The sequence below is a fragment of the Falco cherrug genome, chromosome 19 (assembly GCF_023634085.1).
Source record: "Falco cherrug isolate bFalChe1 chromosome 19, bFalChe1.pri, whole genome shotgun sequence".
Taxonomy (NCBI): Eukaryota; Metazoa; Chordata; class Aves; order Falconiformes; family Falconidae; genus Falco; species Falco cherrug.
In genome coordinates, this window is record NC_073715.1 from 5028483 (window position 1) to 5055571 (window position 27089).

The following is a 27089-nucleotide window of genomic DNA, read 5'->3' on the forward strand; positions in this document are numbered from 1 at the left end:
GTGCATGCAAGGGGGTGCGTGTGCAAGACCCCTATGTGTGCAAAACGGGTGTGCGTGTGCGCGAGGTCGTGTGTGCGAGGGGGGATGTGCACGCGTGTGTGCATGCCAGGGGTGCCTAAGCGGTGTGTAGCTGCGTGTGCAAGGGGATACGTGTGCGTGCGCGCACACACGCACACACACATGCAAGGGGGCTCACGCGTGTGTGTGCAACACGGCTGCACACGCGTGCAAGGGGGTGCGAGTGTGCAAGGGGGGTGTAGGTGTGCGTGCAGGCTGGGTGTGCAAGGGGGGGGCACTGGGGTGAGCGTGCGGGGGGTGTGTGTGCAAGGGACACACTCAAAGGGGGGGGGACGTGTGCAGACCCGGGGGTGCAGGCGGGGGGAGGGGGGTGGGGGTGGGGGGTGCCGGTGGCGCGTGTCCCCGTTGTCCCCGCCATGTCGGTGCAGCGCGGCGGTGCGTGTGCGCGCAGCCCCGGGGGTGCCGGTCCGCCCGTGCCCGCGCGCGCACCCGCCTCCCCCGCGCTCCTCCCGCGCCTCCCCCGCCGCACCGGGGCCGTACCGGGGCCGTACCGGGCCGTACCGGGCCACCGCCGCCGCCGCTGCGCCTTTAAGGCCGCCGGCCGGGAGCGCCCGGGAGCGGATCCGGGCGGGGGGGGGGGGGGGGGGGGGGGCGGGTACCGGCCGGGGCTGGGCCGGGGCCGGGGCTGCGGCCGGGACCGGGACCGGGGCCGCCACCGCCGCCACCGGGGGGCCCGGCCTGGGCTGCGGGATGGGGCGGCGGGGTTGCGGCGCGGCCGCCGTGTAGGAGCGGGCGGCGGCGGGGCCGTGCCGGGGCGCGGGGCCCCGCGGGCGGCGGCGCCGGAGGCGGAGGTGAGCGGGGCCGACCGGGCGCACCGGGCGCGGTGGCGGTGGGGGGGGGTGGCCGGGGCGGCGGCGAGCGGGACCGCGATCGGGACTTGGGGGGCGGCAGCGGGGTGGGCCCCGTGGCGGCGGCAGCGGGGGTGGCCCCGGGGGGGGCTGCCCGGTGGCCGGGGCGGCGGCGGCGGCGGGGGGGGCGCTGGCGGGTTGGGGGTGACCGGGCCGCGTCCGGCGGGGCTCCCCGCGGGCCGGGGCCGGGGCCGGGGGGTGGCTGCCACCGGGCTCAGCCCTTCCCGGGTGGCCGTTCCCCCCCTCCCCCGCCGTTCCCCCGGGGGTGGGACGGGCTGCCACGTCCTGGCTGGTTCCCGGTGCCCCGGGGCCGCCGTGCCCGGTGCAGCCCGTTGGCCGCCGTTCAAGACAAACAGGGCCGGGACGCCCGGGATGGTTCCAGCTTTGCCGCAGGTCGTTGCGCTGGGGTGGACAGGCTCGGGGTGGCCTTGGCAGGGCCAAGCACCGGGCACCAGCACCGGGTACCCAGTACCAGCACCGGGCACCGGCACCGGGCATCCAGCACCAATACTGGGCATTGGCACTGGGAACCGGGTACCGGCACTGGGCACCAGTATCGAGCAGCCAGCACCAGCACTGGGCACCGGGCACTGGCACTGGGCACTGGCCACTCAGTACCGGCACTGGGCACCAGCACTGGGTACCCAGTACCAGCACCAGCACCGGGCATCCAGCACTGATACTGGGCACCGGCACCGGGCACTGGCACTGGGGACCAGGTACCGGCACTGGGGACCAGTACTGGGTACCTAGCACCAGCACTGGGCACCGGGCACTCAGTACTGGTGCTGGGCACCCAGCACTGGGCACTGGGCATTCCCACAGGGGCCATGGGTGGGAGAACTGGGGTTTGGGGGTCTGCACCCCCCAGGGGACGTGGGACATCTGTGCCCTTTGCTGTCTGTGCTGGGTGGGAGCCACGCTGCCTCGGCCCCCCCCCCCCCTCCCCCCATGGGCACCGGCGTCCCTCTTGGGGTGCTGGGGGGGAGGGGACACACACTGAGCGTTGACCCCCTCCCCGGTACCCGCAGCATGTCGTGGTTCAGCGGCATCCTGGTGCCCAAGGTGGACGAACGGAAGACGGCATGGGGGGAGCGCAACGGCAAGAAGGGCGCCCGCCCCCGCGCTGCCCTCTGCGGCCCCCGCTACATGAGCTGCCTGCAGGACCCTGAGATGGAGCGGGGTGGGGGACCCCCCCGGGGGCTACGCTGCACCTGGCAGGAGGACCACTACAGCAAGAAGGGACCCTCCGGTGACTTGGGGCTCAAATCGGTGGACTTGGCCTTGGAGGATGGCGAAACCAAAGGGCCAAAGGGGGCCGGGGGCCACGGGGGGCGGCCGTCAGCCGGCGAGTGCTGGCGGCGTTTGCTCCAGGTTTTCCGTTCCAAACGGTTCCAGTCGGCCAAACTGGAGCGGCTTTACCAACGTTACTTCTTCCAGATGAACCAGAGCAGCCTGACGGTGCTGATGGGGGTGCTGGTGTTGGTCTGCGGTGTGATGCTGCTCTTCCACTGCCTGCCCGGTGCCCCCCACGTGCCGGCGGTCGCCGCTTTGGCCGGTGCCACGGCCCTTTTCTTGCTTTTGATGGTGCTGTGCAGCCGCAGCGCCTTCCCCCAGGACTATATGTGGGTGGTGAGCTACGTGGTGCTGGGGTTGCTGGCCGGGGTGCAAGCGTTGGGGACGGTGGCTGTGGTACCCCGTAGCGCGGCCGAAGGCGTTTGGTGGAGCGTCTTCTTCATCTACATCACCTACACGCTGCTGCCGGTGCGGATGCGGGCGGCCGTGCTGGCCGGCGTCTTCCTCTCCGCCCTGCACCTCGCCATCGCTTGGCACCGCAACGCCACCGACCCCTTCCTCTGGAAGCAGGTAGAGGCTGGGGGGGGGGGGGGGGGGGGGGGATGCATATAGTGTGTGTGTGGGGGGCTGCCTGCTTGTGGGATGGGGGAGACCCTGGGGGGGAGACCCCTGTCCCCCGCCGGTGGCTCCCCCAGTGCCTCGCTGCAAAATTGGGCTTGGTGTTGGTGCACGTGGAAAATTCTGGATGCAGGAGGGGCCCCCTTGGCTTGCCCTGGGGGTGGGGGGCGTCCTGGGGGGGTGGGGGGGGGGTGTGTCCCATGCTAGGGACCCGTGGGTGCTGCCTACGGTGTGACCAGGGGTCTCTCCACTGCCGCAGCCTGGCGGGGGGGAGGTGAGGGGGCCCCTCGTCCTGGCAGGACCGTGCACAGACCCGCCATTGTGGGCTGTGCTTGGGGGGGGGGGGGGGCACCCACAAAGCCCCCGTTGTGGGGCTGGCGGAAACCCCCGAGGGGGGATGCAGGCCCAGGGAGCCAGGGCAGGGGGGGGTGGCTGCCACCCAGGGGGGCTGGGACCTTGGCAGTGTCCCCTGTCCTGCCCCCTTGGGCTGGCGGGTGCTCCCAGTGGGGTGCTGCATGCACAGGGGGGGTCCAGGGGGGGTCCCCTTGCCCACAAGGGCCATGTGTTGCCAGTCCCCAGCCCCCCCCCACCCCCGCCCCCCGCACGAGGCCACCCCGTCACCCTCGCCCTGCCTGGCCAGGGCTGGGGCCACGTGCTGTCCCCACGGGGCGCATGATGCTGAAGGGGGGGGGTACACAGTGAGGCCGGTGGGGCATGGAGGGGGTCACGGGAGGAGAAGCCCCCCCCCGAGTGGGGCTAACCTCTGCAGGGTGGGAGCGATGGGGCTGTGCCCCCTGGCCGGGGGGATGTGATGGGGATGGGGGGGGGGGGGGTGCGTGGCCCCCCGCTTCCAGCCCGCCGCTATAAATAGCCCTGGCCCCGGTCCCAGGGGACAGGGATGGGGACGGGGAGGGGGGGGAAACCACAGCACTCCCGCTGCAGCCATCTCCGCTTCCCGGCCCTCCCCCGGCTTCCTCCGCTTCCCGAGGGCCCGTGGGGCCTGGCTGTGTCCCCACGTCCCCCCCTGCCCCATCCCCCCATGTCCCCCCCCTGCCCCGTGTCCCCATGTCCCTCAAGTCCCTGCATCCTCGTATCCCTGTGCCTTGGGTCCCCAGGTCCCTGCAGCCCCTGTGCCCCGCTTTCCTGCAGCTCTGCGTGCCCCCCATCCCCCTGCTCGGGCTCTCCATGTCCCCCATGTCCCTGCAGCCCCCCCTGCCCCGGTTTCCCATGTCTCCAGATGCCCCATGTCCCCATCACCCTGGTCCTGTATCCCCAGGTCCCTGCATCCTCGTATCCCTGTGCCTTGGGTCCCTGCAGCCCCTGTGCCCCGCTTTCCTGCAGCTTCGGGTGCCCCCTGTCCCCCTGCTCTGGCTCTCTATGTCCCCCATGTCCCTGCAGCCTCGCCCCCCCCCCCCCCCCCGGTTTCCCATGTCTCCAGGTGCCCCATGTCCCCGTCACCCTGGTCCTGTATCCCCAGGTCCCTGCATCCTCCGTGTCCCCAGGTCCCTGCATCCTCCCTTCCCTTGGTCCCTGCATCCCACATCCCCTTGCTTTGTGTCCCCATGTTTCCGCCCCCGCCCCATGACCCCCCCCCCCCCGCAGCCCCCCTGCTCCTCTTGGCAGCACCCCCCCCATCCTGGAGCCAGGGTTTTGGGGTGCAGAGGAGGGTGGCAGAGCTGGCCAGGGGTCCCTGGGTGGCTGCACTGAGCCCACCTCCCCCACCAGCTCAGCGCCAACGCCCTGATCTTCCTCTGCACCAACGTGGTGGGGGTCTGCACCCACTACCCCGGCCGAGGTGTCGCAGCGCCAGGCCTTCCAGGAGACCCGGGGCTACATCCAGGCGCGCCTGCACCTCCAGCGGGAGAACCGCCAGCAGGTAAGCTGGGGGTCCTGGGTGTCCCAGGGACGGTGGGGTCCGCCGTGATGGGCCTGGGGGAAGGGGGGGTCCGTCAGGGCCCTGGCCCCCCGCTGATGGGGTGGTGCTGTGGGGCAGGAGCGGCTGTTGCTCTCGGTGCTGCCCCAGCACGTGGCCATGGAGATGAAGGAGGACATCAACACCAAGAAGGAGGACATGATGTTCCACAAGATCTACATCCAGAAGCACGACAACGTCAGGTACCGCGGGGTGCAAGGTCTTGGGGGGGGGGGTGGGGGTGGGAGGGGAGTGTCACTAGGTGAGGGGGTCCGGGGTGGTCTGTGGTCCCTCCCCAGCCCACGCTCTTCCTCCCGGCAGCATCCTCTTCGCGGACATCGAGGGCTTTACCAGCCTGGCCTCGCAGTGCACAGCCCAGGAGCTGGTGATGACGCTCAATGAGCTCTTCGCTCGCTTCGACAAGCTGGCGGCGGTGAGTGGGGTGGGGGGTGGGGGGTGCGGGGGTGGGGCTGGAAGGGGGTCCCAGAGCCCCCCTGACCTGCCCGTCCCCCCCAGGAGAACCACTGCCTGCGCATCAAGATCCTGGGGGACTGCTACTACTGCGTGTCGGGGCTGCCGGAGGCGCGTGGGGACCATGCGCACTGCTGCGTGGAGATGGGGGTCGACATGATCGAGGCCATCTCGTGAGTCGGGGGGGTCGCGCCTGTCACCGGTGCTGGCATGTCCCCAGTGCCACTGCAACACTGGGAGGCTGTGCCTGACCCCAGCGCCACCATGTCCCCAGTGTTGGCACGTCCCCAGTGCCACTGCAAGACTGGGAGGCTGTGCCTGACCCCAGCGCCACCATGTCCCCAGTGCTGGCATGTCCCCAGTGCCACTGCAACACTGGGAGGCTGTGCCTGACCCCAGCGCCACCATGTCCCCAGTGCTGGCACGTCCCCAGTGCCACTGCAAGACTGGGAGGCTGTGCCTGACCCCAGCGCCACCATGTCCCCAGTGCTGGCACGTCCCCAGTGCCACTGCAAGACTGGGAGGCTGTGCCTGACCCCAGCGCCACCATGTCCCCAGTGCTGGCACATCCCCAGTGCCACTGCAACACTGGGAGGCTGTGCCTGACCCCAGTGCCACCATGTCCCCAGTGCTGGCACATCCCCAGTGCCACTGCAACCCTGGGAGGCTGTGCCTGACCCCAGTGCCACCATGTCCCCAGTGCTGGGATGTCCCCAGTGCCACTGCAACCCTGGGGGGCTGTGCTTGACCCCAGTGCTGGCATGTCCCCAGTGCTGGCATGTCCCCAGTGCTGGCATGTCCCCAGTGCCGCTGCAGCCCTGGGGGGCTGTGGCTGGCCCCGGTGCTGGCACACCCCCTGGTGCTGACCAGGCCCCGGTGCCGCGGTGCCTTGGGCTGACGTGGGTGCCGGTGCCGTCCGCAGGCTGGTGCGTGAGGTGACGGGGGTGAACGTGAACATGCGCGTGGGCATCCACAGCGGGCGGGTGCACTGTGGCGTCCTGGGGCTGCGCAAGTGGCAGTTCGACGTCTGGTCCAACGACGTGACCCTCGCCAACCACATGGAAGCGGGTGGCAAAGCCGGGTGAGCCAGGACCAGGGGGGCTGGGCTGGGGGCTGGGGTGGGGAACGTGGAACAAGGGGGGTGGGGGGGGTGGGCTCAGCACCTTCATCCCTGCCATCCCCAGGCGCATCCACATCACCTGGGCGACGCTGCAGTACCTGAACGGGGACTACGAGGTGGAACCAGGCCACGGGGGCGAGCGCAACGCCTACCTCAAGGAGCACAACATCGAGACCTTCCTCATCGTGGGCTGCAGCCAGAAGCGCGTGAGTCAGAGGGGGGAATTGAGGGGGGGGGGGATGGGGGGATGGGGACCCTGGGGGACCCCCTCTCACGGCCACGTCGCCCTGCAGAAGGAGGAGAAAGCCATCCTAGCCAAGCTGCAGCGGGCTCGTGCCAACTCGACGGAGGGGCTGGTGCCGCGCTGGGTGCCCGAGCGCTCCTTCTCCCGCACCAAGGACTCCAAGGCCTTCCGGCAGATGGTGAGCGACCATGGAGGGGGGCGGGGGGGCATGTTGGGAAGGGGGGACCCCCCCTGCGGCGGTATCGGCTGCTCGCTGCCTTTCCGTGGTCGCCTTTGGGCTTCCCCAGCCTTGCCCGCAGCCCTCGCCTGCTTCCTCCTGCTGGCCGCAGCCCAGGGCCTTGAAGAAGCCCCCCCCATCCTCAGCAGATCTCGGGGTTCCCTCCTGTCCTCATCAGCCCTTGGGGACCCTCAGGTGTCCCCCCCCATCCTCAGCAGCCCGCAGGGATCAGCCATCCTCAGCAGCCCATAGAGATCCCCAGGTTCCCCCCCCCCCGCCTCCATCCTCAGCAGCTGTTGGGGACCCCCCAGGTGTACCCCCTGTCCTCGGCACCCCTTGGGGATGCCTCCTGTCCTCACTGGCCTTGGGGACTCTCAGGGGTCCCCCATCCTCACTGGTGTCAGCCACCCCCCCCAGACCCCTCCCTCCCCCCCTTGCAGACTCTTGGGGACCCCCCTATCCTTGCAAGGCTTGGGGAACACTTGGGAATCCCCCACATCCTGGTAACCCTTGGGACTCTGTCCCCTGTCCTTGGGGGGGCTTGGTTGACCCTGGGGGATGCCCTATGATCTTGTCATCTATGACCGCCCCCCCCCAATCCATGCCAGTGTCCCTGACACCCCCCCCATTTCCCTTGTGTCTCCCCAGGGAATTGATGACTCCAGCAAGGACAAGTAAGTGTCCCCATGCTGAGGGTCCTGGGGGTGGGGGGTCATGGCCAGCCCCTCTCTGGGGCAGAGCCAGGGGCTGGGGGGACCCTGACCTACCCCTGCCCCCAGCCGTGGTGCCCAGGAGGCCCTCAACCCCGAGGACGAGGTGGACGAGTTCCTGAGCCGGGCCATCGACGCCCGCAGCATTGACCAGCTCCGCAAGGACCATGTCAAGAAGTTCCTGCTCACCTTCCAGACGCCTGAGCTGGAGAAGAAGGTGGGGGTCCCTCCATCCCCCCCATCCCATCCCTGCCGTCCCCTCCATCCCCTGAAGTCCCCTCTGTCCCGCTCCCATCAGCACCTTTGTCTCCCTCATCTCGCTTCCATCCCCTGGGGTCCTCTGTCCTGGTTCTGTGGTACCCCCTGCCCCCCATCCCAGCTGCGCATCACATCTGTCCCCTCTGGTCTGTGAGATCCCCTTCATCCAGCTGGCTCCATGATCCCCCCTGTCCTGGTCCTTCCATCCTGTCCCCCTCCATCCCATCCCCTGGGGTCCCCTCAATCCTATCCCCTGGGGTCCCCCGGTGTCCCCTCCGTCCCATCTCTTGGTGCCCTCTCCGTCCCATCCATCGGTGTCCCCTCCCATCCCATCCCATCTTATCCCATCCCCTGGGGTCCCACATGGTCCCCTCCATCCCATCCCCTATGGTCCCCTCCATCCCCTGGTGTCCCCTCAATCCCATCCCTTGGGGTCCCATCCCATCTCATCCCCTCCCCTCCCATCTCATCCCCTGGGGTCCCCCATGGTCCCCTCCATCCCATCCCCCGGGGTCCCCTCAATCCCATCCCTTGGGGTCCCCTCCCATCCTATCCTATCCCATCCCCTGGGGTCCCCCATGGTCCTCTCCGTCCCATCCCCCGTGGTCCCCTCCATCCCCTGGGGTCTCCTCAATCCCATCCCTTGGGGTCCCGTCCCGTCCCCTCCCCTCCCATCCCCTGGGGTCCCCCTTGGTCACCTCCATCCCATCCCCTGGTGTCCCCTCAATCCCATCCCTTGGGGTCCCCTTGGGGTCCCCTCCCTCCCCTCCCATCCCATCCCCTGGGGTCCCCCATGGTCCCCTCTGTCCCATCCTCTGGTGTCCCCTCCATCCCGTCCCCCTGGGGTCCGCTCCATCCCATCCTCTGGGGACCCTCTGTCCCCCTCCATCCCATCCCATCCCATCCCCCAGGGTCCCCTCCATCCCATCCCCTGGGGGCCCCCAGGAGCCCCTCTGCCCTGCCCTGCCCTGCCCCGCCCCCAGCCCGGCTCACCGCTTCCCTCCCCGCAGTACTCCAAGAAGGTGGATGACCGCTTCGGTGGCTACGTGGCCTGCACCCTCCTCGTCTTCTGCTTCATCTGCTGCCTCCAGATCGTGGTGTTCCCGCAGTGAGTGCTGCAGCCACCCCCCCCCCCCCCGACCCCCCCCCCCCCAATGCTCACAGCCACCTCTCTCAGCTCCCCGCTGATGCTTGGCGTCTACGTTGGCATCTTCATCCTCCTTGCTGCCATCCTCTTCGTCTGCGCCGTCTATTCCTGTGTCACCGTGAGTACACGGCTGATGGGTGGGAGGGTGGGGGGGGGCTTGGCGGTGCATGATGGGGTCTTTTTGCGCCCCCCCCCCCGCAGCTGTTCCCCGCCGCCCTGCAGCAGCTTTCCCGGAAAATCGTCCAGTCCCGTGCGCACAGCACCGTCATCGGGGTCTTCACCATCCTCCTCGTCTTCATCGCTGCCTTCGTCAACATGGTAGGGACGTGGGGTCAGGGGCACGGGGGGCTGCGGGGGGCTGCGGGGGGCTGCGGGGCACCGGCTCACCCTTCTTCCACCCCCACCCCCCCCTGCCAGTTCTCCTGCAGCCGGGTGGCTCTGCGGGACTGCGCCGCCCGTGAGCTCAACGTCACCCCCCGAGGCTGTGGGACCCTGCCAGCTCCGGGTCCTCAACTTCTCGCTGGGGACCCCCGCGGAGCCCTGCCACGGTGACGGGCTGGCCTGTGACTTCCCCGAGGTGAGTGGCTGTGGGGCAGCCATGGGCGCAGGGCTCCCGTGGGTGCCAGCGTGGGTCCCTCTGGGTGCACTGTCCGCCTTGGGGGCTGGCATGGGGTCCCTGAGGGTGCAGGGTGCTGGCACGGGGTCCCTGTGGGCACTGTGTCCCCCTGGTATGGGGTCTCTGGGGGTACAGGGTGCTGGCACAGGGTCCCCACAGATATAGGGTGCTGCCATAGGTCCCTACGGGTGCATGGTCCCCCGTGGGTGCTGGCACAGAGCCCCTGAGGGTGCAGGGTGCTGGCACGGGGTCCCTGCAGCCACTGTGTCCCCAAGGATGCTGGCACGGGGTCCCTGAGGGTGCAGGGTGCTGGCAGGGGGTCCCCATGGGTGCAGGGTCCCTGTGGGGGGTTACCGGCGGGGGTTTCCCATGGGATGCCAGTGCATCCCTGCCACTCTCCCCCGCAGTACTTCAACTACAGCGTGGTGCTGAGCCTGCTGGCCTGCTCCGTCTTCCTGCACATCAGCAGCATCGGCAAGCTGCTGCTCATGGTGGCCATCGAGGCCACCTACCTGGTGCTGGTGGAGGGACCCCAGGCCACCCTCTTCGACAACGCCGACCTGCTGGTGGTGGCCAATGCCCTGTGAGTGCCCTGCGTCCCCCCGCCGGGTGTCCCCACCCTGGGAGCTGGGTCCCCACCTTGCTAAGCCCCGGCTCTTCTCCCCCTCCCCAGGCCCTCCTTCAATGTGACCCAGGGTGAATGGTGAGCGGGGGACTGGGACCAGTGGGGGAATGGGAAGGGGCGGGTGGGGAGGGTGGGCTGTAAGTAGGAGAGTCCCCTGAGGTGGGGGTCTGTGCTGCGGGGGTGGGTGCATCTTGTGAGGTTGGGCAGATCTTGGGGGGTCGCTGGGATGGTGCGTCTTACAGGGTGGGTGCAGGTTTGGGGTCCCTGGGGTGGGTGAATCTTAAGGGATCCCTTGGGTGGGTGCAGCTTTGGGGTCTGGCTGCAGCTTTGGGGTCCCTGGGGTGGAAGCATCTTGGGGGATCCCTTGGGTGGGTGCAGCTTTGGGGTCTGGGTGCAAGTTTAGGGTCCCTGCGGTGGGAGCATCTTGGGGGATCCCTTGGGTGGGTGCAGCTTTGGGGTGTGGGTGCAGGTTTGGGGTCCCTGGGGTGGGCATGGACTCGCCCAGCACCCCACCTCAGTGGGCGCGGGGTGCCCGCAGCCCGGCGGAGGGGAAGGTGGCCCTGCGGTACGTCACCCCCGTCATCCTGGCTGTCTTCGCGCTGGCGCTGTACCTGCACGCGCAGCAGGTCGAATCCACCGCCCGCCTCGATTTCCTCTGGAAGCTGCAGGTAGGACCGGGAATGGGGGGGGGGGGGGAGGGCGAGGGGCTGGGATTGACCCTCTCCCCGCACCCCAGCACTGGGGGGGGATGCAGGACCCCAGCCCGGCTCCTGCATGGTGCTGTGCGCCGCAGGCGACGGGTGAGAAGGAGGAGATGGAGGAGCTGCAGGCGTACAACCGCCGGCTGCTGCACAACATCCTGCCCAAGGACGTGGCGGCGCATTTTTTGGCGCGGGAGCGACGCAACGACGAGCTCTACTACCAGTCGTGCGAGTGCGTGGCCGTCATGTTCGCCTCCATCAGCAACTTCTCCGAGTTCTACGTCGAGCTGGAGGCCAACAACGAGGGCGTCGAGTGCCTGCGGCTGCTCAACGAGATCATCGCCGACTTCGACGAGGTGCCGGAGGGCGGATTGGGGTGGGGTGGGGTGCAGGAGATGGGGGGCAGGGGGTGATGGAGGCGCCGTGGGGCAGCGTGCATGAGGATGGGGTGCAGGAGATGGGGGGCAGGGATGGGGTGCAGGGATGAGGTGTACAGGGATCACAGGGACGGGGTGCAGGAGCTGGGGTGCACGGGGCTCACAGGGATGGGGTGCAGGAGGTGGGGTGCAGGAGATGGGGGGCAGGGGGTGATGGAGACGCCGTGGGGCAGCGTGCATGAAGATGGGGGGCAGGGATGGGGTGCAGGGATGGGGTGCACAGGGATCACAGGAACAGGGTGCAGGAGCTGGGGTGCACGGGGCTCACAGGGATGGAGTGCAGGAGGTGGGGGGCAGGAGATGGGGGGCAGGGGGTGATGGAGATGCCGTGGGGCAGCGTGCATGAGGATGGGGTGCAGGAGATGGGGTGCAGGGATGGGGTGCACAGGGATCACAGCAACAGGGTGCAGGAGCTGGGGTGCACGGGGCTCACAGGGATGGGGTGCAGGAGGTGGGGGGCAGGAGATGGGGGGCAGGGGGTGATGGAGATGCCGTGGGGCAGCGTGCATGAGGATGGGGGGCAGGAGGTGGGGGGCAGGAGATGGGGTGCACAGGGATCACAGGGATGGGGCGCAGGAGATGGGGTGCAGGGATGAGGTGCACAGGGATCACAGCAACGGGGTGCAGGAGCTGGGGTGCACGGGGCTGACAGGGATGGGGTGCAAGAGGTGGGGGGCACGGGGTGATGGAGGGGCTGTGGGACAGCGTGTGTGAGGATGGGGGTGCAGGAGATGGGGTGCACAGTGCTCGGGAATGAGGTGCAGGAGATGGGGTGCATGGGGATCACAGGGATGGGGCGCAGGAGATGGGGCGCAGGAGATGGGGTGCACGGGGATCACAGGGATGGGGCGCAGGAGATGGGGTGCATGGGGATCACAGGGATGGGGCGCAGGAGATGGGGTGCAGGAGATGGGGTGCACGGGGATCACAGGGATGGGGCGCAGGAGATGGGGTGCATGGGGATCACAGGGATGGGGCGCAGGAGATGGGGTGCAGGAGATGGGGTGCACGGGGATCACAGGGATGGGGCGCAGGAGACGGGGTGCGTGCGGCTCACAGAGATGGGGTGCAGCAGATGGGGCGCACAGGGATCACAGGGATGGGGCGCAGGAGATGGGGTGCATGGGGATCACAGGGATGGGGCGCAGGAGATGGGGTGCAGGAGATGGGGCGCACAGGGATCACAGGGATGGGGCGCAGGAGATGGGGTGCAGGAGATGGGGCACACAGGGATCTCAGGGATGGGGCGCAGGAGATGGGGTGCAGGAGACGGGGCGCACAGGGATCACAGGGATGGGGCGCAGGAGACCGGGTGCATGATGCTGACAGGACCGGGGTGCAGGAGACGGGGGATGTGCCGCTGCCAGGGACGGGGTGCAGGACCGGGTGCCTGGGACCCCCCACGATGTTGGGGGGGGGTGTGTAACTCCCCCGTCCCCCCCCAGATCATCAGCGAGCAGAGGTACCGGCAGCTGGAGAAGATCAAGACCATCGGCAGCACCTACATGGCGGCCTCGGGCCTCAACGCCTCCACGTACGACCGCGAGGGCCGGAGCCACATCGCGGCGCTGGCCGACTACGCCATGCACCTGATGGAGCAGATGAAGTACATCAACGAGCACTCCTTCAACAACTTCCAGATGAAGATCGGTCAGTGCACGCCCCTCGCACGCCCCTCGCACGCCCCTCGCACGCCCTTTGAATGCCCTTTGCATGCCCTTTGCATGCCCTTTGAGTGACCTTTGCACACTCCTTGCATGCCCTTTGCACTCCCTTTGCACGCTCCTTGTGCGCCCTTTGCACGCCCTTTGCATGACCTTTGCATGCCCTTTGCACACTTCTCGTGCGCCCTTTGCACGCTCTTTGCATGACCTTTGCATGCCCTTTGAGTGACCTTTGCACGCTCCTTGCATGCCCTTTGCACTCCCTTTGCACGCTCCTTGTGCGCCCTTTGCATGCCCTTTGCACGCCCTTTGCATGCCCTTTGCATGCCCTTTGCACGCTCTTTGCACGCCCTTTGAATGACCTCTGCATGCCCCTTGCACGCTCCTTGTGCGCCCTTTGCATGCCCTTTGCATGACCTTTGCACACCCTTTGCATGCCCTTTGAATGACCTTTGCATGCCCTTTGCACACTCCTCATGCGCCCTTTGCATGCCCTTTGCACACCCTTTGAATGACCTTTGAACGCCCTTTGCACGCTCCTCGTGTGCCCTTTGCAAGCCCCTCGCACGCCCCTTTGCACGCCCCTTCCCCTTTGCACACGCTGCCCTTTGCACAGACATTTACACACTCCTTGCACCTGCAAACCCTTTGCACGCCCCTTCCTCTTTGCACACAGCCCTCGCACACCCCTTTACACACTCTTTTGCCACTGTAAACCCTGTGCACCCCCTTTCCCCTGTGCACCCCCTTTCCCCTTTGCACACACAGCCTTCTCACACCCTTGCACGCCACTTTACACACTCCCTTGGCATCGCAAACACTTTGCATGCACAAACCCCTTTGCACACCCCTTCCCCTTTGCATGCCCCTTCCCATTTGCACGCCCATTCTGCTTTACACACTCCCTTGCCCTTGCAAACCCCTTGCACGCACAAACCCTTTGCATGCCCCTTCCCTTTGCACACACAGCCCTTGCACACCCATTTACACACTCCCTTCGTGTGCCCCTTCTGCTTTACACACTCCCTTGCCATTGCAAACCCGTTGCATGCATAAACCCTTTGCACACCCCTTCCCCTTTGCACATGCAGCCCTCGCACGCCACGTGACTCGCTCCCTTGGCATCGCAAACACTTTGCATGCACAACCCCCTTGCACGCCCCTTCCCCTTTGCACACACAGCCCTTGCACACCCCTTTACACACTCCTTTGCGTGCTCCTTCCCCTTTGCACAGCCCTTCCACATTGCACACGCAGCCCTCACACACCCCTTGTCTCGCTCCCTTGGCATCGCAAACCCTTTGCATGCACAACCCCCTCGCACGCCCCTTCCCCTTTGCACACGCAGCCCTTGCACACCCATTTACACACTCCCTTTGTGTGCCCCTTCCCCTTTGCACACCCCTGCTGCTTTACACACTCCCTTGCCATTGCAAACCCTTTGCACGCCCCTTCCCCTTTGCACGCCCCTTCCCCTTTGCGCGGCCCCTTCCCCTTTGCACGGCCCTTCCCCTTTGCACGGCCCTTCCCCTTTGCACACCCCTTCCCCTTTGCATGGCCCTTCCCCTTTGCACACGCAGCCCTCGCACGCCCCTTGACTCGCTCCCTTGCTGTCGCAAACCCTTTGCACGGCCCTTCCCCTTTGCACGGCCCTTCCCCTTTGCATGCCCCTTGACTCGCTCCCTTGCTGTCGCAAACCCTTTGCACGCCCCTTCCCCTTTGCACGCCCCTTCCCCTTTGCACGGCCCTTCCCCTTTGCACGCCCCTTCCCCTTTGCACGCCCCTTGACTCGCTCCCTTGCTGTCGCAAACCCTTTGCACGCCCCTTCCCCTTTGCACGCCCCTTCCCCTTTGCACACCCCTTCCCCTTTGCACGCCCCTTGACTCGCTCCCTTGCTGTCGCAAACCCTTTGCACGCCCCTTCCCCTTTGCACACGCTGCCCTTTGCACAGACATTTACACACTCCTTGCACCTGCGAACCCTTTGCACACCCCTTCCCCTTTGCACGGCCCTTCCCCTTTGCACGCTCCTTCCCCTTTGCACGGCCCTTCCCCTTTGCACACGCAACCTCCTCGCGCACACCCCGTGCCCTGACACCCGCAGCCGTAGGGGGGGGTCCGTGACGCTCTGCCTGTGTCGTGTCATGTCCCGTCCCCCCCCCCAGGTCTGAACATGGGGCCGGTGGTGGCAGGGGTGATCGGGGCGCGCAAGCCGCAGTACGACATCTGGGGCAACACCGTCAACGTCTCCAGCCGCATGGACAGCACCGGGGTCCCAGACCGCATCCAGGTCAGCTCGGGGGGCAGGGAGGTGGGGGGACCCTTTCTTTGAGCCCCCCCCAGCACCTCATCCCCATGTCCCCCTCCCCCCAGGTGACAACGGACCTGTACCAGGTGCTGGCGGCCAAGGGCTACGTGCTGGAGTGCCGGGGGCTGGTCAAGGTCAAGGGCAAGGGGGAGATGACCACCTACTTCCTCAACGCTGGCCCTGGAGGGAGTTAGGAGCGGGGGGGGGGGGAGGGCCGTGGTGATCCCCCCCCACCCCCAGCCCCAGGCTGATGCCCCCCAGCCTGCACCAGGGGTTAGGCAAAAAAAAAAAAAGGAAAAATCCCCAAATCCACATATTTAGAAAAAAAAAAAAAAAAAAAAAAAGAGGAAAAAGGGAGAAACGACACAAGGGAGGTGGCTGGAGGTGGGGGTGTCATCCCCCCCCCCCACTGTCCCCCCCCCCCCCCCAAGGGCAGTGTGTTGAGGGGAGCATTTCTCAGCCCTGTACCAGGGTGTGTTTTGGGGGGGGTGGGTGGGTGTCAGGGTGCAACCCCCCCTTTGCCAAAATCCCCCATGTGCCAAAGAGGGGAGGGGGGACACCCCCCCGGGGACGGGGCTGGGGTGGGGTTTGGGGGGTGGGGGTCTCCCCAACCTCCTCCATGTGCCAAATTAAAGTGCCGCCTGCTGGGGGGGGGACACACACACAGGCAAAGCACCTTCGCAGCCCCCCAGAACCCCCACCCAGGGGCCCGGCCCTCCCCAGCCAGGGGGTCCTGTACCCTCCCGGGGGCTGCCGGTGGGGAGGGGGGGGTGCAGCTTCCCCTCCTTTTAAATGCAAAAAAAAAAAAAAAAGTGACTTTTTTCTTTTTTTTTTTTTTTTCTTTTTTTTTTTCTCTTTTGTTTTCTGAAGCCGTTTTGGGGCCGGGGGGGCTCAGCCCGGGTTGGGGGGTACTGCCCCCCCCCCTCAGTGCAGACCTGAGGTACTTTGTCCTTCGTGTGTACAGATAAATTATATATAAAACTCACTTTGGATACGAGCTGTGGCCTGACGTGTGGGGCATGGGGGAGGGGGGGGGCTGCGGGAGGCCGAGACCCCCATGGAGGGGGCAAGATCCTGGTGGGTTGTTGGGAGGGGGGGTGTCCCAGATCTTGGAGGGGGGGCGTCCGGGCCTGGTGTGTGGGAGACCCAGATCCAGGTAGGGGGCTTGGGCCCAGTGTGGGGGCTCTGCCCTGGTATGGGGGGGCCACGATCCTGGTAGAGGGGCCTGGTCCTGGGGGGGGGGGGAGCCCAGATCCCGGTGTGGGGCCTGGTCCAGTATGAGGGGGGGCCAGATCCCAGTAGGGGACCCGGTCCCGGTGTGTGTGTGGGGTCCCAGATCCTGGTCCCTGGGGGGAGTGCCTGATCCCAGTGTGGGGGGCCAGACCCCAGGAGGGGGCTTGGGCCCGGTGTGTGGGGGCCCAGATCCTGGCAGGGGGCTTGGGCCCAGTGTGGGGTCTCTGTCCTGGTAGAGGGGCCTGGTCCTGGTGGTGGTGGGGGGGGCCCAGATCCCGGTGTGGGGCCTGGTACCTGGGGGGAGGCCCTGATCCCGGGGGGGGGACGGGCAGACCCCGACAGGGGGCCCGGTCCCAGTGGGTGGGGCCTAGATGTGCGGGCCGGGTCCCGGAGAAGCCGCAGGGCCCGTTGCCGGGGGGTCACAGTAGGTCCCGGAGGGCGGGGCGGACACCGGCTCCCCCCTCCCCCTCCCTGCCCCAACCCGCGCAGGCGTCCTGGAACGCGCATGCGCCACGACGGCTCCTCCCTGGCCCCGCCTACCAACGCCGCCGAACGCGCGCGCCTCTGTGCTGTGACGTCAGCGCGTTCTAGCGTCTGTGCGTCCGTCCGTGCGTGCGTGCGTCCGTCCGTGCGTGCGTGCGTCCGTGCGTGCGTGCGTGCGTGCGCGCGCGGGCGCAGATCGCCATGGAGGCCTCGGCGGGCGGCGGGGCCGGCGGCGCGGCGGGGCGGCGCTGGTATTTCACCCGCGAGCAGCTGGAGAACAGCCCTTCGCGCCGCGCCGGTCTCGACCCCGACAAGGAACTCTCGTACCGGCAGCAGGCGGCCAACTTGCTCCAGGACATGGGGCAGCGTCTCAACGTGTATCCGGCCGCGCTAGGCCGCACGGCCTGCGCTTGGGTACCAACTCTGGGAGCTGGGGGGGGGCCCGGGAGGCCTGCGGGTGGCGGCGGGGGGAGCTGGACCCGGCTGCGGGGCGGGCCGGGGGTGGCTGCGGGGAGAGCCCGGGCTGTTTTGGGAGCGGGGAGAGACGAGCCCCTTCCGGGAGTGGGGCGAGCCGCCGTCGGCCGCGGGGGGAGCCGGGCTCGATTCGGGAGGCCAGAGCAGGGAGAGCCGGGGCCGATTCGGGTGCCGGGCCCATTTGGGGATCGGGGGGCGGCCGGAGGCGTTGCGGGGGCACCGGGAGAGCCGGGGCCGTTGCGGGGCCCGCCGGGAGAGCCGGGGCGGTTGCAGGAGCCGGGAGAGCCAGGACCGAGCCGGGCGCAGGGAGCCCCGGGGCCCTTTCAGGAGCAGGGAGAGTTTGGCTCGACTCACGAGAGGGGAGAGACAGGGGTAGGGAGAGCCAGGTCTGTTTCGGGAGCAAGGTGAGCCAGGCTCTGCCGCGGGGAGAGTCAGGTCCAGGAGCGCCAGGTGCACCTCGGCCATAGGGAGAGCCAAATCCAGAAGCCAGGAAAGCCAGGCATATCTTGGCCACAGGAAATCCAAATCCAGGAGCCAGGAAAGCCAGGCGCATTCAGTAGCTGGGAGAGCGAAACCCAGCCCGGTGTTGGTGGGATGTGGAGGGATGGAGGGTGCTGCTCCGGGCTTGTCATCGGGGCTGTGTGTTTCCTTAACCGCCCCATCAGCTCCCAGCTCACCATCAACACGGCCATCGTGTACATGCATCGCTTCTACATGGTCCAGTCCTTCACCCAGTTCCACAGGAACGTAAGTGTGCTGGGGTCTGGCGGGGTGGGAAGCGCTGGGAACCCTCCAGCTCCTATTCTGCTGCTTGGCAGCCAGCTTGGGGGGTGACATGGTGGGACCGACCCTAGGGGATGGGGTTTGGACAGGGAAAGGGTTGTTTGTAGCAGTCAGTGGTCACCAGAGACCCTTTTCCCTCATTTGGACTTTGTTTCCTAAAGGAGTGGTTCTTCTAGATGTGAGAATTAGCCCAATTTATTTGATTTAAATAAATAAATATAATTTAATCTTGAACTTACTAATTAAAAAATAATATCTTTTTTTTTAATTTTCTGAAGTCGGTGGTCCCAGCAGCAGTGTTCTTGGCAGCCAAGGTGGAGGAGCAGCCTCGTAAGCTGGAGCATGTTATCAAGGTAGCACATGCCTGTCTGCATCCCCAGGAAAATCCTCTAGACACCAAGAGCGAGGTAAGTGTCGAGATCGGAGAACTGGGCTCTGATGTGAGGAGCGGAGGCACAAGGAATGGGAATGGCGGAAGCGTGCTGCATCCTGAATTGCGTGGCTACAGCATCTTGTTCAGTCGGGTTCCGCAGTACCTGCTCTCTAAGTGAGCGGCTGTGTCCTAGGATGGTCAGTGACAGCTTTCCAATTCAACTGCTCTTACGCTACCGAGAGCTTTTTGGCTTCTGTACAGCAGAAGGCTTTTCTTTCCTGCTCTGTGGCGACCTCTCTTCTGTTCTCCTCTGCTGTGCTGCTGCAAATGTGATTCAGGCGTGCTGTGTAACGGTGTCTGCGTGAAAAGCTTCTGAGGAGGGCATGGATGTTGGCTGCTGCGATTGAGTAGTGTCTGTGGCGGAGAAGGTGGTGTGCGCAGTTTGGTTCTGTTCTGTCCCCACATGTTTAACGGTGGGTTTATTAAAAACATTGCTGATTCCCCATCTCTCGAGACAGCCCGTCTTACCTGGAACTGAGCAGCCAACCCTGCTGAAAAGGGGCAGCTTTATCCAGGAAAGCTTAAGGAAAAAAAAAAAAAAAAAAGGCAAAAGCAGCTAATTCCTCTCCTGTACTGCTCGTATAGCCATCCCATGCAGTGCGAGGGACCAGGACTGAGAGGGCCACTGTGGATCCCGAAGCAACCCTCCCCTAGCAGAAGCACTAGCAGGGGAGCGGGTCCACCCCAGCACTCTGCTTTCTCTTTTCTGGCAGGGAATCTGTGCCAGTTCCCCCCAGTGCAGATCGGCATAAAGATTCCCCTTTGCTATTTTTGCCTCCCTGAGAAAAGGGTGTTAGAAATGTGCAGGCTTTATACGGAGTGCCTCATCATGAGTAACTTGCCTGTCCTCTCAACCCCAGGCTTACCTGCAACAAGCCCAAGACCTGGTCATTCTAGAGAGCATAATACTGCAGACCCTGGGTAAGTTTTTCAAAGCGGACGGGCTGCCACACGAATCTCAGACCCAGGAGTTGTTCCGCAGAGCGGAGAGCCTAACCGCACAGTCTTCTCCACAGCTGGAGGGCAGATGTACAGCTGGCCAGTGGGAGAGCAAGAGTCCAGGCAACAAACTATTTTTCACACCCGCTCCTTCTGTTTCCCTTTTAACATCAGTTTTTTCAGGTGTAACTTGTGTCAGGATCAATGCTTAGAGAAATTGAAGCGTGGAAGTGTGGCTCGTCTCTTTTTTTTTTTTTTTTCTTTTCATTTTTTTTTTTTCCTCCCCCCCTCCCACAACAGGTTTTGTACCGCTTGGACACCGGTCGCTGTCCTTTGTTGTGCTGTTGAACTTGATAATGCTCTAGTCCTGTGGCTAGGCAACAGTTTGCACTGAGAGATGTCTTAAAACCTGGGTTGAAAGTTTAATATTTTGATCAGATAGCTGAACATGGGGAAAAAAAAAACCAAACCCAAAACCCAGCAAGTTTTTGGGTTTTTTTTTGAAAGTAGAAGCTGGAGCCTACATTTAGGGCTGTGGCCATTGGATCCGGTATCCTGTTCCTTTCTAAAATGTACTGTTAAAACTTGATTTTGCTAACACGTGTTCCATTTCAGAGTCAGTTTGTAGATAGCGGTTCACTCCAAACTACTCGGTAGGCCTTTGTCATTTTGGAATTGGTTCAGAGTAAACGCCCCAGTCCCTTGCTCCCAAGGGGACAGGAGGGGCAGGTGTGTCGATGGCTCGCACGTGCTGGCCTGGCAAGCCAGTGGCTAAACTGTCACCCCAGTTCTGCAGCGACTCAGTCCTCCAGTTGCCTTTTTTAACGTCCCAGTTCTTCTAGAATGTTCTGCATTGGGAAGAACCAAATCTGTTGCACACATGGACCGATTTGAAAGTGGTGGGTTTTGGTTTTTTTTTTTTCTTTTCTTTAAAACATAATACCCAAACTGAATAGGAAGCTGAAGCAAGGGTTGAGTTCAGTTGTCTTTAGTGCTGTAGGCTCCTTCAAAGGGAAAACGTCTGCTTCCTCTTAGCTTTTTGGGTGACAGAAATTCCTTTGAGCAGATGCCATTGTCTTCTCCTTCCTCCCAGCTGCTGTAAGAGGCTTTGTCCTGCTATTTTTAAAATCCTTAATAGTTGTTTTGTTTTCAGTGAGGTCTTTCAAGCGCAGAAGTCATTTAGCTGCTTTGGAGGTCTGGCAGCAGCAGTGACCTTCGGGTTTTGTGACTGGAGAACTTGAGTCTTCTGGATACAGGAAAACGGGCTCCTCTATTCCTGCTTGCCTCCGAGCAGAGAGCAGGGGCTGTAGGAGGGAAGGGGAGAAGGCCTTGTCCCCCAGGAGCAGGAAAACATGAGGTTCATAGAGCCGGGGGGGGGTGCTGCTGGTTTTCTGATGGCCGTCTGTCTGTGTTCTTCCAGGTTTTGAGATCACTATTGACCACCCCCATACCCACGTGGTGAAGTGCACACAGCTAGTGCGAGGTAAGCGATGGCAGATGTCAGGCGCTTGTGGCTTCTCCTCCGTGTAACCTCAGCTTGACAGAGAAGAGCCATGAAAATATATGTTAGGAGTGTCCAGCCGGGACTGCTAAAGAACTTGCCTGCAGTCGATGTCCTTAGTAACCGTAACGAATGTCAAAATAGAGGCAGTTGCAAATGACTGTCGCGATGTTGTGGCTCTGCTGAACCATGCAGAGCTCTCTACATACCATAATTTCTAAAATCCTTCTAGCTGTGGTGCAGAGTTAGTCAAACCGTGCTGGGTGCCTCGTTGTGTGTGTGGTGGCGACAGGGCAGTGGTTCTTGCGCTAAAATATCATCATACTTGTCAGGATATGCAGACTAACGCCCTGTTTTTTTCCTTTTCTCTTTCAGCCAGCAAGGACTTGGCGCAAACATCCTATTTCATGGCTACCAACAGGTTATTATTTTACAATTGATTCATATTTGAACAGAGGGTCTTATCTGGAGGAGATGTGCTACTGGTGACCCCTGGGGCATTGCTCAGCCTGTGAACACCTGGGGATCGCTTGGTTTGGTTCAGAAAGAGCAGGAACCCTTTCTCCTGCCGGCTGCTGGTCAAAACCAGCTGTATAAGCAAGGTAGATGGGATGCTCAGGAACTTCACCGCTTTCTTTTATGGGGAGTTAGGCGGTTGTGGAAGTAAAAAGCCAAAATCTCAAAAAAACCCCAAAAAAACCAAAACAAAAAGGTAGACTTGGAACAAATATATACTTATTTACTTAGCACCTAGGTGTCGGAGAGTTTTTGCTCAAGTAGGTACTGTGCAGATTGTTGACAAATATGGTCTGTGCCCCAAAGAAGGCTGATCTAGAGTATAAAAGGAGAAAAAGAGGAGCTGGATGCAGGCATGAGGCATTACGAGAGAAAACGATACCCTTGTCTGGCCTGTGTGAGTGGACAGACAGCCCTTGAAGCAGAGTCTTGGAAACAAAAAAAGCCCCTTCATTTTTTTCCCCTTGAGATGTCTGGGGAGTTTTGTCACTAGATTTTCACCACAAGGCTGATACCAGTGCTTGTGTTGGGACTTCCGACATTATTTAAAAAAAAAAAAATTAAAATAAAAATCCTGCCTTACCAGCTGTAGGCAAATCACGGAGTTAATGGTTGGAACAAATCGTGGACAAGGAAAATGCGGTGGTTTTGTGAAAGAGCTCGCAGAAGCGAAAGGACGGGAGAAAAAGATGGTTTAGGTGCTAGCAGAGGTGAAGCTGCCAAGTCAGAGGATGCTTCCAAGCCCTGGCCAAGCCAGGAATGTGCGTGGCCTTGGGCGAGTAGTTTCTCTCCCCTCTGCCTGTGAGAGATGTTCCCTGCTCACCTCCGCAGCGTGCTGGGAGAATTGTCTGTTGAGGGTGTTCTCTAGCTCCAAAGGGCACTGTGTGGGTTTCCCCGCATCAAGGGAAGGTGGTGTTAGTAATGCCTGGGTAAATGCATCCTTGAAACGTGTTTTATCCCTGCAGCAATAATTGCAAAACCAAGGAATTACGAGTTAAGGTTGTAATTGAAAGAAAGCCAGGCAGAAAGAAAGAAATGCAGCCGGGCAGCCTCAATTTTGCCTTAAAAGTGATGCCATGAAATGCCTGATTAAGGCACTTCAACGGTATAGCTACGCCTGATAAATCCAGTTCGGATGTTTTAACTTTTATTTCCTTCTGGCATCGTTATGGGGCAGAGTTAAGGCTCCTTGTGCGCTTTCACTTCACTTCTTAACCTTGGCTGACTGGATAAAGGCTCTGAATTTCCTGGGTTTGACTTCCTGATGCATGGAAAAATACAATACCCGTGAAACGGCTTCAGACTTTTTGGCTGTAGATGCGTATCTCTGTCTCTCCGCATTGCATTGATAGAAAAATGTTTTAATAACCCGAGTGTAGCGAAGCAATGCAGATCGTGCCATCCTGCAGCTGCACGTAGGTGCTCGGTGGCACCGTTTTCATCAGGCACTTTTTAAAAGGGCTGATTCAGGAGTGTGATGGTAGGCCACATCCTGCACTTGACTTGCTGTCACGGTTTCTAAGGATCGGTGGACCTGGTGTTCCTGCAGGTGGAGAGTAGGATACTTTCTTAGTCCATCTGTTCTCCTGTTCTCAGCGCTACCTAGATCTCCTGGCACTGATGTCCGAGCTGTTACATCGCTAATTTTACTAATTAAAATGCTTGATAGGCGGCCAGGCTCCCTTTTAGGTGCTCCTGAGTCACTCCAGCGTATGGTGCTATTCGCAGCCGAAGCTTCAGCGCTTTTTCCTAAAAAATTTGAGAAGGATCAGACCCTTCCTAAAAGCCAAAGAGAGGGCCACTTTGCTCCTTGAGTGCCATCCCGGGAGCTGCACTTGGAAGTGAGTTACTGCTCAGACGGAGCAGAGCCCACGGCAGGGCGGGGGGGGCCCCGGCAGATAATCCAGCCGCTCGCTTTCTCCCTCGGAGGAGGGCTGGAGCAGGGCGGCAGCGTGCCTCGCTGCTCCCGCACGAGCTGCAAAGCCTTCGAGTCGCCTGGCCCCAAATTCCCTGCAGCAGAACGGGGAAGGAACAAAGAAATCGGTGTAGCGGGATCGAGTCGCCCGTACCAGTAGGGCGGTACTGGGGAGGAATGGCAGGGACCTCCCCACCGTGTCCGACCTCTTGTGCAGCGTCTCTTCAGTGGGCGATTGTGAGTGCTGAGGTTCAGGCTTGGGAGTTGATGGCTTTCTGTTTCTCTCTCCCTGCTGGTGACGTCAGCCTGCACCTGACCACCTTCAGCTTGCAGTACACCCCCTCCCGTTGTGGCCTGCGTCTGTATCCACCTGGCTTGTAAGTGGTCCAACTGGGAGATCCCAGTCTCTACGGACGGGAAGCACTGGTGGGAATACGTTGATGGCACTGTAACTCTGGAGCTCTTAGATGGTAAGTTTGGGAGCGAGGTTTTTTTCCCCCCCCAAAAAGGCTCTTCTATTATTTCGGCATCTTTATTCCTGGGTCTGCCATTCAAACACGGCCACCGGCCAGTTCGTGGAGTCCAGGACTTTAGGTTTTGCCAAGTTTTCCAGTGCAGCAGCAGCTTCTATGGTGCAACAGAGGTGGCAAAAAGGCGCACAGTGAGATGAGTTTAAATGTGGTCAGTGATACTAGTTGTGAGTATTTTCCCCTCCTGGAGTAGCTCCATCTCATCAGTAGCTCCATCAGTAAGTAGAGGGATTGCCCTGACGGATTAGCCTTGGTCTGCCTGCCTCTGACCCTCTTGCTTGGCTTTGTGTCTCTGCAGAACTGACTCATGAATTCCTGCAGATCCTTGAGAAAACTCCCAACCGGCTTAAACGTATCCGGAACTGGCGGGTGAGAATCTGCTTTAGGCTGTGGGTGCTTGCAGGAGAACACAGGCTCTGACTTTTTTGCTGTGAGGCCGTGTGGCATCTCCGCTATGACAATGCAAGACGGTGTCTGAAGGGCGTGTGTGTGTGTGTGAAAATCCGAATTCTCTGCATCTGCAAAATGCAGAATACTCTGCATCTGCAAAAAACCCCCCCCAAGAAAAACAACAAAAAACTCCCCAACAAACCCAGACAGAGTTTGTCTGTTCTGAATTAACTCTGGAGAGACCTTGATTTTTCGGCTGCCATAGCAGCCGTGCTTCCAGTGGTTGTGTCTTTACCCACAGGGGGGCAAAGTGGATTTGTCTTTAAATAAGAGCTGGGGGGGGGGGCGCTGCTAGCCTCGAAGAGCTCTAGTGACAGCCCAGAGTAAGTGATCGGTCGCTTGTTTTTATTCCAGGCCTCTCAAGCAGCCGGCAAGTCAAAGGCTGACGACCACGGTGAAGATGAGAGCCTGTCGGAGCAGACTATCCTCAACATGATTTCCAGGAACAATAGTTCGGACATGAACATTGCTGGGTTAATGAGCATGTCAACATCCTCAACCGCCGGAGCGGGGCCGGCTCTGCCAGCCGCAGCGGACTCACCCAGTGAGCAGAGCGGTGCGGATATAACCCAGCCTGAGCACTGGTTGTCCCAGCACCCTCCACCCAAGCTGGAGCCCGGCCAGAGTCACAGGACTAACGAAAGCTCCTCGGCTGCTGAGCATCCTTTACAGCAGGATGGCGCTGGCTATCAGAAGCAGAGCGGCAAGAACGCCCCGTCAGCCAAAGTGTCGCTCAAGGAGTACCGGGCCAAGCACGCCGAGGAGCTGGCGGCGCAGAAGCGGCAGCTGGAGAACATGGAGGCCAACGTGCGCTCCCAGTATGCCTACGCCGCGCAGAATCTCCTGGTCCAGCAGCAGCGGGAGAGGGAAGTCCAGCAGGACAGCAACCCCTCTCCGATCATCCTGAAAATTCCCATCGGCGGCTCAGAAAACCCCGAGCGCCCTCCCGGCCCTGAAAAGAGTGACAAAGCTTCGGCTCTGAAGCTGAGGATCCCGGTGGCAGGTGGAGGTGGGGAGAGACCCCTCCCTTCCAAGCAGGAGGAGATAAAAATGCGGATCAAAGTGCCAACTGCCGCAGACAGGCACGGCTCCTCGGACGAGAGCAGCGGCAAGAACCGCGAGCACAAGGAGAAACACAAGGGCCACTCTTCGAACCACCACCACCACCACCACAACCACCACTCTCACAAACACTTACACCCCCAGCTTGGCGCCGGGCCCAGCAACATGGCGAACAAGCGGCCGGGAGACTCTAAACACAGCAGCAGCCAGCCTAGCGCCGTGCCCCACAAAACCTACGGTCCCCTCGCCTCTTCCCGCAAGAGGCCACTGCCGGAGGAGGGGGCGGCCGTGGCCGCAGCCCACGAGCACCAGCCCAAAGTCAGCAAAGTCTCCAAAGGCCCCGGCATGCCGTTCCCTTACCCCCACCTCCCCGGGGCGGCCCACCTGCCAGGGCACGGTTCAGATTTGGGCAACCTTCCCTTACCCCAAGCTAACAAAGCTCGGGGAAGCCACAAATTGGACAAGGGGCCCACGGGGGCCAACGGGCACAACGCCAACCAGGCCAGTGACTACCAGGATACAGTCAATATGCTGCACTCGCTGTTGAGCGCTCAGGGCATGCAGCCCACCCAGCCCCCCGCCTTTGACTTCCACTCTTACGGCGAGCTCTTGAACCCCCGGGCTTCCACCAGCTCCAGAGCCACCGCCAACACGGACAAGCCCCGACCACCCCCCCCTCCCCTCAGAACCGCCCCCCCCTCTCCCCCCCTCTCCCCAAGTAAAACATCTTTCTACTACTGAGTTTGAGCAAAGCCCCTCCTCTCTCTCCCCCACCCCCCACCCCCTCCCACCCCCTCCAAGCTCAACCTGGGCTGCCCCTGCGGGTGCATGAAAGGGCTTGTTCAATCTCCACTGCCTCACGAAGAACTATTTTATTTTAATATAACTTTTATTATTGATATTTAGAGCGCGGAGTTGTTGAAGCTGTGAAAGGATAAGAAACCCTTTCTCTGTTCCTTGCTCCCCCTCCCCCCCCCCCCCCCCCCCCCCCCCCCCCCCCCCATATCAACTTCCAGTTAGCGGTGGGCTCTGTCCTTGCTACAACTGAGGCCTCCTCTGGGGAACATGCATTTGGGGGGGGGGGGGGGGGGGGGGCTCGGGGGGGGGGGTTGTATTTAAAATATGTCACAGAAAATTTAAGATGTTTTACAAATAATTTAAGCGGTAACTTATATCTTAGTGTTTTGTTCATTTTAATTTTGTGGTGCTGCCGGGGGGGGGGGGGGAACCCCAGTGAGGGTTTGGGGTGGTTCCACTCCAGCTGATGGCAACAGAAAGTGGGTTCAGGAGGTTTTTGAGGGGTGGAGGGGATGAAGCAGTGTGGGGGAGGATCCCAGCTGCTGTGGGTCTGGTTTCCTCACTCCTAAAGCTGCTCTGGTTTGGGGATCCTGTCTCGATCCCTCGCTCCCTGCCCACAGATCCCACCGCTTCTGCTGGAAACCCCGGCGGTGGCGGGGCTTGAGGGGCAGGGGGCCTGCTGGGGGCTTCTGGTGGCCTTTCA

The 27089-nt window shown here is 62.5% G+C and overlaps 2 protein-coding genes across 2 annotated transcripts; both read left to right on the forward strand.

The window, feature by feature from the left end:
* Positions 1 to 690: 690 nt before the first annotated feature.
* ADCY6 (adenylate cyclase 6) lies at positions 691 to 15815 on the forward strand. Its single transcript, XM_055697025.1, is given in 24 exon segments — positions 691 to 869; positions 1958 to 2792; positions 4566 to 4625; positions 4627 to 4716; positions 4834 to 4955; positions 5074 to 5185; positions 5269 to 5396; positions 6146 to 6304; positions 6408 to 6549; positions 6637 to 6765; positions 7453 to 7478; positions 7584 to 7731; positions 8783 to 8880; positions 8950 to 9037; positions 9121 to 9237; positions 9337 to 9393; positions 9395 to 9496; positions 9943 to 10118; positions 10209 to 10238; positions 10699 to 10828; positions 10954 to 11217; positions 12744 to 12948; positions 15127 to 15251; positions 15335 to 15815. Coding segments are annotated over 23 exon segments (3471 nt in total). The 5' UTR covers positions 691 to 869; position 1958; the 3' UTR covers positions 15464 to 15815.
* Positions 15816 to 17143: 1328 nt separating this feature from the next.
* Positions 17144 to 26571, forward strand: CCNT1 (cyclin T1). Its single transcript, XM_055696927.1, is given in 10 exon segments — positions 17144 to 17362; positions 18125 to 18206; positions 18521 to 18649; positions 19536 to 19596; positions 21035 to 21097; positions 21491 to 21536; positions 23852 to 23885; positions 23887 to 24016; positions 24375 to 24445; positions 24881 to 26571. Coding segments are annotated over 10 exon segments (2241 nt in total). The 5' UTR covers positions 17144 to 17186; the 3' UTR covers positions 26330 to 26571.
* The last annotated feature ends 518 nt before the right edge of the window (positions 26572 to 27089 follow it).